At 35.6% G+C, this 11,063-nt stretch overlaps 1 protein-coding gene and 2 long non-coding RNA genes across 14 annotated transcripts in view; 1 reads left to right on the top strand and 2 right to left on the bottom strand.

The window, feature by feature from the left end:
• LOC125619091 overlaps positions 1–1,703 on the top strand; it is a 19,752-nt gene extending 18,049 nt beyond the window's left edge. The window contains exon 2 of the long non-coding RNA XR_007350583.1: positions 422–1,703. This is a non-coding gene — a long non-coding RNA (uncharacterized LOC125619091). The remainder of the gene's footprint in view (positions 1–421) is intronic.
• The window catches only part of Apc (APC regulator of WNT signaling pathway), a 120,630-nt gene that overhangs the window by 79,747 nt on the left and 29,820 nt on the right, over positions 1–11,063 (bottom strand). For 2 of the 12 annotated variants that reach the window (XM_048811581.1, XM_048811589.1), the window contains exon 1: positions 4,378–4,662. The exons of 7 other annotated variants lie outside the window; for them this stretch is intronic. In XM_048811581.1, coding sequence (XP_048667538.1) covers positions 4,378–4,524 — 147 coding nt within the window. In that variant the 5' untranslated portion in view covers positions 4,525–4,662. Of the gene's footprint in view, positions 1–4,377; positions 4,663–11,063 lie in introns of those variants that run through there. 3 more of the 12 variants (XM_048811586.1, XM_048811591.1, XM_048811585.1) reach the window with 2 other exon arrangements.
• LOC125619090 lies at positions 7,154–11,057 on the bottom strand. The gene is made up of 2 exons (XR_007350581.1): positions 10,037–11,057; positions 7,154–9,994 (listed from the first exon to the last, which is right to left on the bottom strand). It is a non-coding gene; the product is annotated as an uncharacterized LOC125619090 (long non-coding RNA).

The following is an 11,063-nucleotide window of genomic DNA, read 5'->3' as shown; positions in this document are numbered from 1 at the left end:
AAAAAAAAAAAAAAAAAAAAAAGAAAGAAAGAAAAAAGATTATCTCTCTCTCTTTATAAATTCAAAAATTATATAAATTAAAAACATTAATCGGCATACGTACACAAGAGAATTGAAAGCAGGGACTCAAACAATAATTTGTACACCCGTGTTCATAGCAGCATCATTCTTAATAGACAAAAGATGAAAGCAACCCAAGTGTACACTGACAAATCAATGAACAAAATGTGGTATACATATATGAAAAATATTATCCGGTTTTACAAATGAAGGAATTCTGGCCAGGCACAGAAGCACACACGTGTAATACCAGCAACTTGGAAGGCTGAGGTAGGAGGATTCAGCGCGAGTTTAAAGCCAGTCTCAGCAACTTACCAAGACTCTGTTTCAAAATAGAAAGGGTTGGGGAGGTGGTTCAGAGGTTAAGCACCCCTGGGTTCAATCCTCAGTACCAAACAAAAAGAAGGAATTCTAATTCATGCTACAGCATAAATGAACTTTGAAGACATTATGCTAAGTAAAATAAACTAGTCACAAAAGGACAAATATTATGATTCTACTTATATGAAGTTCCTGTACTAGTCAAATTCAGAGACATAAAGTGGAGTGGTGATTGCCAGGGTTTGAAAGGAGGGGAAAACTGGGAGTTGGGGTTCTCAGAGTTTCAACTGGAGATGAAAAAGTTCTGGACATCTATGTTGATTATGGCTGTACTACAATGTAAATGTACTTAATGTCACAGAACTGTACACTTAAAAATGGTTAAGATGGCTAAGTGCCATGGTGCATGCCTGAAACCACAGCTACTCAGAAGGCTGAAGCAGAAAGACTGCAAATTTGAGGCCAGACAGAACAACTGAGTAAGACCACTGTCTCAAAAAATAAAAAATAGAAAGAAAAATTAGGATAGTAAATTTTGTGTTGTTTTGTTGAGGGGTATAGCACAGTGCTAGTGCACCTGCTTAGCCTGCCCAAAGCCCTGGAACAAAACAAAACAAACAAGAACACATTTGAATGAGTGCCTATAAGAGGAGTGGGATACCGGTATGAATAAAGGGGAGAAGGCTGACCTTGTAAATATTGATAGTGCCATGGTCTGATTTTTACAAAGGCAATTTTGGGAACATATCAATTATATAACATTGAAATGTCATCTGTGCCAAAATGAGCATTGGTATTCCATTCCTCATTAACACTACAGAGATCAAAAATCACATATATTATGATAGTACTAAAAGATCAAGAAATTCCTTCATCTAACCTTCTCATTGCATATCCAAGATACTTAGTACTTCAAAAATATTTTAATTTTCAAAATCATCTAGGATTCCAAGCAGATTTTACAAAAAGGGAGTGTTTCAATGAGTGATCCTACACTTTCCTTTAAATTAGAAGATATTTCGGATTATATGAACCTTTAAAGATCCTAGGAATATCTCTAGATAGGGCAAAGGGATGGGAGGGGAAGGGAAGGGGCATGGGGGTAGAAAAGGTAGTGAATGAGATGGACATCATTACCCTAAGTACATGTATGAAGACACGAATGGTGTGAATATACTTTGTATACAACCAGAGATATGAAAAATTGTGCTCTGTGTAATATGAATTGTAATGCATTCCGCTGTCATATATAACAAATTAGAATTAAAAAAGATCCTAGGAATGACAATAAAATTTCACATACTTCTGTTATGAGTTCCTTACAGGTTAGTTCTCATGCCTTGTATCATTCTTTAACATCTTTCGTAGGTTTGGCATTTAGTAGGTACACTTAATAAATATGTAGTGAATATATTTACCCAAGTATTACTCATCTTTTTACAAGCTCTACTCCATCCTATGTGCTTGGACTCTAATTCAAAAAAAGGAAGGTGAGATCAAAATTGAAGAAAACATTTAAACATATAAAACTATAAAAGACTGGTTAAATTGGTGGGCAGGGTGGCGCATGCCTGTGATCCCAGCAGCTCAGGAGGCTGAAGAGCTAAACAACGCAGTGAGACCCTGTCTCTAAATAAAAAATACAAAAAAGGAATGGGGATGTTGCTCAGTACTTGAGTGCCCAAGTTCAATCACTGGTATCCCCAACCCTTCCAAAAAAGATTGGTTAAATTATGTGACACAACAGTATAAAATATAAAAATGGTAAAATAAAAATCTATATGATAATTAGTGCAAATAAAAACGATAGTTTTCAGTTCATAAAACATAAATATTTACTTTAAATATTTGCCTAATTAATTGTGCTATTTCTTAATAGCACAATTCTGATATTAACAATGAATAATTTCAAAGACCTACTAAGTATTTTATAAGGTATTCTTATATTGTGGTTAAAACCCCACAATCATGTGGGATTCCTTTTCACTGATGAATGATTTGTCAGTGATATATGCTTTTCAAATAATTTCTGTTATGTATTATTTTGTGTTATATATTAACGTACACTATTAAATAGTTTTATAGAACTTAATAAAAGAGAAGATTTAAGTTCTTTAAGTTCTCATACAATTCATGACCTTGCTTAAAGTCACAACATACCTGATTAAGAGTACTCTAACATTTTAAGTGAAAATAATACTACACTGAGTCAATCAAACAATAAAATGAGAAAATTCATATAAAAATGTTATAAACTTTCAAGGAATACATAAATTGAGATTCAAAGAATTGAATAATATTAGCTATTACATTTCATTTGCAATTTCAATGTGACATTTTAAATTCTAGTCACTTTCCATCAAATTTAAAGATTCCCTTAGTACTATTAAGCCTGATCAAGTACTTTTTGAAGCAAAAAATGATTTTTAAAGAATAGTTTTAATTTATTGATGAAAATCATATAATTTTTGAAGTCTAATTTCTTATTATCTTGGAAAAAATTATAAATCAAATTATAAGTTCTGTTAAGACTTTCTATTACATAAACCTATCTAAGAGCCACAGTTACTGATTCTGGAGGGCGTTACAAAGCCGCTGCCATTCTTGTTCAGGGAGTGAGGAGGTGTGGCAGGCAGGTTACCTTAAATATGCATAAAGATAAGGCATTTAAAATTATTCAATCTGAAAACATAATTTTAGACATTAAAGTAATGGAAAAAATAAAAACAAAAAACACTTTGTATCAAGAGTATATTATGAATATTCACTAAATATATCTTTAAAAAAAGCCATGGTGCTTTAATTTTAAATATTTGCCTGTAGACTTTATTCAATGATATCTAAAAGTGACCAAAGAGAAATATGAGATTACTTAATAAATGCAGATCTTAAATTTAGGCCTATGAAAAAATTATCACAATTTACATTAAAAAGTAACTTGCTCTTGAATGACCTAATTAATGACATAAGCTACACTAACAAAAGATCCACTGTTTCATACATAATTTATTAAGATTTCCTGCAGGATTTCTGTTAAATCAAGGAATTTGAGCATCTCTTTTGTGATGTAGGATTTAAGCATTTGATAAATGTCAAAACATTAATAAACTAATATTTTTCCTACTTTAACGAACAATAATTTTTTCTCCTATTTAGGCTCCATTTATAAGAAACCACAGTTGGTTTCTAATAAATGGATTCTACCCCTGGCATTTGCTGCAAGGTTTCTTATTCCTCTGCAGTTGTCCTTTCAGCCTAACAGAGAGAAAAGCAGTGCTGCAGTCATCCACAAAAAGCCTCTACCACTGCATTTTGTAACTAACAAAGACACTGGTATCTTTTTACCACTCTATTCACAGAGAGTTAACTTAGAAGCTATATAAAAGCAGGCATTTTACTATTGCTCAGTATTTCACCAGTCAACCAAAAACATCACTAAACCTCTGCATTACCTGCCTCTTCCTCTTCCTCCCATTCCCATTACCCCTTTATACTAGATTCCACATCAGCCATCAGCGGAGGCTCTGTATCCCCTCTTTTGGCTACCACTGCATGTGTCCTTGTGGCCAAGGAGGAAAAAGCCTTTCAATGGGTTAGAGCTTTTGCTCCTCGCCATGAATATGCTCCATTCTTTGTTGTCCTCTACCCGTTTCCTTAGATACTGTTATTCCACTCCACTCTGTCAACAGGCATTATAAAAACAAAACCCCCTTCTAGCTTCAAAAACAGCTCTCTCACCAGACTCCCCTTAACACTTCTACCCCTCCCCCTTCTTCCTCTTCTGTCAAAAACCCTGGATCAAAAGCACAGGAAATCCATCTCTGGTGCTGCAGTGGGGGGTGGGGGAGAGAAGGGGGTCGACGCCCCTGCCTCCTCTTTTGGCATATGGCAGCGGACCCTGTGCCAAGGAAAGGCCACCGGGTTAGACCGTCAAAGGGAAAATCGTCTCCTCCCTCCCCCAGCAGGCAGCCTGGCCATCGTGGCTCCAGCACCTACCCCATTTCCGAGCCCGGCAGCACCTCCATTCCGTCTCCAGTGACACCCCAGCGGGCTGCGCCAATACAGCCACATGTCGGTCACGTGTCCCCAGGCCCAGCCAATCTGCTGGTACCGGACTGAGCAGGGGAGCGCCCTGGTCCGCATCCAGTGGATTACACAGCTGCTTCACGCTCGGCTTCCGATCCCGCACTCCGCAGCAGCACACAGGGACCCGCCCCGCAGCACAGCCAGTATGGGCCCTAGCCTGCACTAAGCCTCGTGAGCCTCCAGGGTATGCCCTCACTGCCCCTACCCAGGCAATCCAGGGAAGCTGATGGTGGCTGACGTGCGGAACAGGGTGAGGTGGGAAGGTCCACAGGGCAGAGATTAGCGTGAGATGCTAGAGATGGGTGGGGGAGTAATAAATTACATCTCATTGACTATGATTCACATACTTACAGCAAAGACAGAACTAATTCTATTAAATGTATCACCACAAATAATTTTATATTACAAATCAAGGACTTGTTAGGTAAATCACTCCATTACATTTGAATTTAAAACAATTAACAGAAAAGCTATGATGCAGCACAGCACAGTGGTTGAGACCAGGACCTAAGAGTCACAGTGCCCGGGTTTTATCTTTTTGCCCTTGTCATTCTAGCTATGTAATTTTAGTCCCTTAATCTCAGTGCTTCAATTTTTTTTTCCTCTACAAAACGAAAATAGAAATATAGAGAAATTAATAAATACAGAGTAGTATTTATAGCAGTCCCTGAAACAGGGTAAGTGCTTAGCTGCTACTGAGGTGCATATGTAATATTTTAATGCAAATTCTACATTCCATTTAAATCTAACCACGTGGAGCTTAAATCACTAATTTTATTAATGAGAAAGGTAGGTTCAAAAACTGCCAAGAACTTAAAGTTCGATTTAAATTCTGGTTTGAAGCGGGGAAGGGTGTATGTGTTCCATTATCTATTTAAATTTAACAGGATTCTATACTTCAGGTTTCTAAGTGGAGTATTTTTACTATAGTATTTTTTTAGCTTTTAAAATATATGAAGAGTACACCATTTTATTAACACAGTTATATATATCAAAAAGGGGGCATACTGACGATGTAATCCCCAAAATTGGGGAAGTGAGGCAGGAAGATTCAAAGTTTGAGGCCAGCCTCCACCAATTTAAAGAGACTCTCTCTGTTACACACATATACACGCCACATATAAACATACATACATATAGACTGAGAGAATATCCTTTAGAAGACAGAATTATGGGGTGATTTTTACGTTTCCTTTGTGCTTCTGAATTTCTTCATTCTATTATAATGTCTGATATATATCTAAAATGCCCTATGTATATGTTGAACAAATAAATCAATGACTTCTACACTACCACATTATTACTCTAATTAGGATTACATATTAAAAGTTTAAATATATTCAGAAAAAGTTTCCCTTCGTATTTGAAATAAAGGAAATATGTAAATCAATTTGATTCTAGCCTAAATATCTCTTTTATGAAAATGACTTCATTTTACAAAAGGCTTTCAAGATGCTATTACTGAAAGTGCATGATTCATTGCCCAGGACTTCCATAGTCATCATTTGTGACAAATTCGGAATTTTTCATGAGGCCTACTAGAACTTCCAGAAAGAAAAAGTATCTTTTGAAATAAAGAACATACTTCAAAAGCTCCCCAAAATAACTTCTTAGTACCTTAGGAAACAATTTTAAGTCTCTTACTTTTGATTCAGACTATGAGTCAAGAATAATTCAAGCTTTTACTTAGTAAACCAGTTTGTAGCCAAAATTTGTTTAAATTTTTACCACAAGTATTGTAGAAATGACAAATGACAAAGTTTTATTATTTTTATTTTAAATAGTTTTTGCAGTGCTGGAGACTGAACCCAGGGCCTTGCATATTCATTCTAAGCAAGCGCTCTATCACTGAGTTACAGCTCAAATCCCATCAAATGATAGTTTTAAACAAAGTTGTGACCATTACATGTTCATTATATACTATGCTTCAAATTTAAAAAAACAAGCCCGTCCAAAAATTTCACATTTTGCAATGTTGCCAAATAATTATTCAGTAAAAGACTTTTCAAAATAGTTTCCCCAGGGATTCTAAAACTGAATTAAATTTCATTTTAAAAATATATTCTACTATTTTTTAAACTATAATTTTTACACAGACAATCAAAATATATTAGGCCAAAATATATTAGGCCAATGGAGATCAATGAAGCACTAATTATTTACCAGGTTATATGTAGGAATAAAGCTCCTGCCATCACTACTTAATTGAATTAGTTATATTACCCATATGCTATGTTAAAATAACTTCTGATCAAAATGTAAAACAGAAATAAATTTTATGTTAAGATTGTTTTCTATACTTTTAAGCATATTCTTTATTTGTTCATTTTAGTTATACACAACAATAGAATGTATTTTGACATATACATACATGGAGTATAAATTCCCATTTTTGTGGTTGTACATGATTTGGAGTTACACTGATCGTGTATTCATATATGAACACAGGAAAGTTATGGGCAATTCTTTCTGTCTCTCCAATTCCCATTCCCCATCCCTTCCCTTCTTTCCCCTTTTTCTAATCCAATGCACTTCTATTCTTTCCTCCCCATGCCCCACCCTATTATGTGTTAGCATTCGCATATCAGAGAACATTGGACCTTTGGTCAAACAGTAATTTAAAAAAATGACTAATCATTGTTTTTAGTAAAAGGTTTCATTAGTAAAGATTATAAATATGAACACGTAATTCACTTTTTTTTTTTTTTTTGGGCAGTATTGGTGGGTGATTAAACACAGAAGTGCTGTACCACTGAGCTACAGCCCCAACCCTTTTATTCTTTTTTGTTGTTGTTGTTTTGGGACGGGGTCTCACTAAATTGCCGGGGCTGGCTCAAGTTTGTGTTTCTCCTGCCTCAGCCTCCTGAGTAGCTTGGATTACAGGTCTGTGAAATTGTGCCCAGTGCAACAAGATTAACCAGAGTCTTAATGTCTTAAAATTTGTGTTCTATTTTTACATACACATTTGGCCTAATTTAAGTATTGTGGTTTAAAAAACTGACAAGAATAGTATTGGTAACAATATTAACTAGTGTAAAATAAGTTAAAAATAGTGCTCCTTTCTAATGCCTTAGTTGACTCCTGTGCTTTTATTAATAAACTCAAGTCTTTCTCTTTATTGGAGGCCTCAGACAGAATAGATTTCTGCCTGTAAAAAGATAATTTTTTTTTTAATTTAAAAAATCATTGTAGTGTAAATATAACTTCTACAACTAAAACTCCAGTTCATTTAGAAACTTTTCAGTCTTTGGATTTGTAACTGTGGTTTGATGGGAAAGCATCAGAAAATAGATTTTTAGGGTCAAAATGGTCGTGAAATCCTTTCAATATTTTTCATGGGATACAGGAGGGAAGTGAAATGTAATGTCAATGAGATTTTTAGTGATGTATAAAATATGTGGGAGATACAGTCATAGTTGTCGTATTTAAAAAAATTAAAATATTTTTTAAAGTTGTGGATGGACACATACCTTTTTTTTTTTTTAAATTTATTTTTATGTGGTGCTGAGGATCAAAACCAGTGCCTCATAGGCGCTAGGCAAGCACTCAACCATTAAACTACAATCCCAGCCCAGTCACAGTCTTTTAACAAGCTAGATTTACTTATTTGTTCTTTGAAGGATAAAAGTCTCAAAAGAAGTATTCCTAGCCCCAATAATAGATTCTTCAGTTTTTCTTCTTATCAGCAGACATCAAAATAGTTTATACTCCAGCTCCCTCGGCTTTCCAATGCTGACAATGGATTTAAGAAATTTAGTCATGGAGTGCCTGAAGGGATGTTAATTAGTCTTCCCCCACACTAAATGCTTCCAAGGTGCATCAGGTTTCCTATGGCTGCCACAACAAATTACCACAAATTTAGTGGTTTAAAACAATACAAATTTAAAAACTTATAGTTTTATTTTATAGTTCAGAAGTCCAAAATGTACTGAGCTAAAATTAAGGTGTTTGCAGAGCTGTATTCACTTCTGGAAATTCTCAAGGAGACTGTTTCCTTGACCTGGAGCTTTTTGACTGAATACAATCCTTGCTTCATAGTCCCCTTCTTCCATCTTCACAAGGGTAGTAAGTCCCCCTCACTCAGCAGTCTCTGACCTTGCTTCTGTCATATTCCCTCTCTCTCATTTTCCCACCAGCCTCTTTAACCCTTAAGGAAACACTTTTAAGGACCCTGTGTTGAGTCTTCCTCAGTAATCCACAAAAATCTACCAGTTTTCAGATCACCTTAATTCCCCTATGCTACATAATCTAGTAAATTCAGAGTCTGGGGATTAGAAAGAAAGTGGACATCTTTGAGAAGCCATTATTCTGCTGACCTCATTACAACTTTATTTCTATTTCAGGACTTGCATCCTTATAATAATTAAGTTATCTAAACAATTAGCCATTTCTAAAATTTATAGCTTCTTACAGATATTTGCTTCTCTTATTGATACATCAGAAGGTTCCATGTGGAGATTGAAGATTAGGTTCACAATCTGAATCTTTCATTTTGTAGCTCTATAATGCTGGAAGTCACTTAATTTTTCTAAGATTTCATTACTCCTTCATCTGTAAAATGGGAATAAATATCTGTTTGACTTATTTTGCAGAACTGTTATTAGGATCAAATATGCTATTGTGAGCAAGCTTTATAAACTGTGAAATGCTTTCTTAAAATAAAGGATTCTTAATTGCTCTGCTGGTGCAAATCAAGGTTTACCTCAAACATATTTCCATGAAATGATCTACAATCCTCGCCAGAATCAATTTACCCTCCTTTTCAAAACCTCCAATGTTTGTACCTTTTTTTATGGCACATACACTTTTTTACAGTCTTATCCTATGTGTACAATATTATCCTATTCCTGACTAAAAATCTCAAGGGAAAAGCTGGGCATAGTGGTGCACGCTTGCAATCCCAGTAGCTTGGGAGGCTGAGGCAGGAGAATCACAAATTCAAAGTCAGCCTCAGCAATTTAGTGAGACCTTAAGCAACTTAGCGAGATCCTGTCTCAAAATATAAAAAGGCTAGGGATGTGGCTCTGCAGTTAAATGCCCCTGGGCTCAACCACTGGTACCAAAACAAAAATGAACTCAAGGAAAGAAACCCAAAATATCACAATATTTTGTGCACAGTAGGTATTTATTAAATACTGGTTTAAGGAATGATTTAAAATTAATATCCAAAGGACATCCAATGAAGATGCCTTTATAATAACATTAGAGCAACTGGTAAATAATATTACCACAAAATACAACTTTCTACAGAGAAAATGAAATAATTTAGGTTAAAACTCTGGCCCTTGTAGGTGAAAAAAATTTGTTGTAATACAGCCATGCAACTAAGTTTATGAGCTCAGGGAGATGCACTACAGAATCTCTGTAGTAGTGTGAGATTTTTTTTTTTTTAATATTTTTATTTTTTTCTCCACATTTTAAAATTTGTGCATTACAGTTCAACCAACACCTTTGCTCCAGGGTCATGAAAGTAGGGAGGCAGGACAGACCTGAATAAAAGCTACACACTAAGAACTAATCAATAGCTCTTTATTTATTTATTTATTTTAGTTGTAGTTGGACACAATACCTTTATTTTATTTTTATTTAAAAAAAAATTTTAAAAATCTTTATCTTTTGTAGTTGTAATTGGACACAATAATTTTATTTTACTTATTTATTTATGTGGTGCTGAGGATCGAACCCAGGGCCTTGCATATGGGAGGTGAGCGCTCTACCGCTAAGCCATAACCCTAGTCCTAATCAATAGCTCTTAACACTTTCCCAATACTTGTTTAACATACATTTGACCAATAGCTTGGGCATTTTTCCAATGCTTGCTTAGCATGGATTTTGATCCTGCCTACCCAGAAGCCATAAGCCCCTAGACTAGTACATTTAAATGGTAACTGCTATGAGGTCCCCTCTTGCCTTGTGGGAGTTCTATCTTTTCTTCTCACTTAAATAAATCCTATTCTTTTATGCTCACTCTTCCTCATCTATGGATTTCTTCTTTGAATTTATTAGACTAGGACCCAGAAAGAAATTGGTGATGACCTCCTAGAGTCTGCCATTAAGAGCTGCAACAGCCACTTGATAGTAGTGGAAAAGAACAAAGCTTTGATGGCTGTGATCCCCTGAGCTGGCAGGCATCCTCTCCTGTGATTAACAGCTAACACTACAATGGGTTTTCTCAACTTAGGTAGGAGCTTCTATAGCTTATGCAGACCCCACCTACCAGAAGCAAAGAATCTAGTTTCCCCCAAACTGTGATTTCAGTTGTACATAATGGTGGGATTTGTTGTTACATATTAGTATGTGCATATAATGTAACAATATTATTTGGTCAATATCCCTTCCCAGAAATTCTCCCCTCACTCCCCTCCTTCCACCTCCTTGTGAGGAGATTTGAAAAACCAGTAGGTCACTATCTCTGAACTTAAGGTGGAGGCAGTGGTATGTGCTGCCAGGGGTGAGAAGCATAAGTACTCTCTAGATTGTGCTGTCAAAGCTCCTCACCCCAATATAGAGGGAGACCATCTGGAAATTTAGAGCACTACACAGGCCTTGCTTAGATGTGTGTGTGTGTGTGGGGAATGGGAAACGTGGGGGGGATG

The sequence above is a fragment of the Marmota marmota genome, unplaced genomic scaffold (genome assembly GCF_001458135.2).
Source record: "Marmota marmota marmota unplaced genomic scaffold, marMar, whole genome shotgun sequence".
In the NCBI taxonomy this organism is placed as follows: Eukaryota; Metazoa; Chordata; class Mammalia; order Rodentia; family Sciuridae; genus Marmota; species Marmota marmota.
The sequence above is the reverse complement of the archived record's forward strand: the minus strand, read 5'-3'. Positions and strand labels throughout refer to the sequence as shown.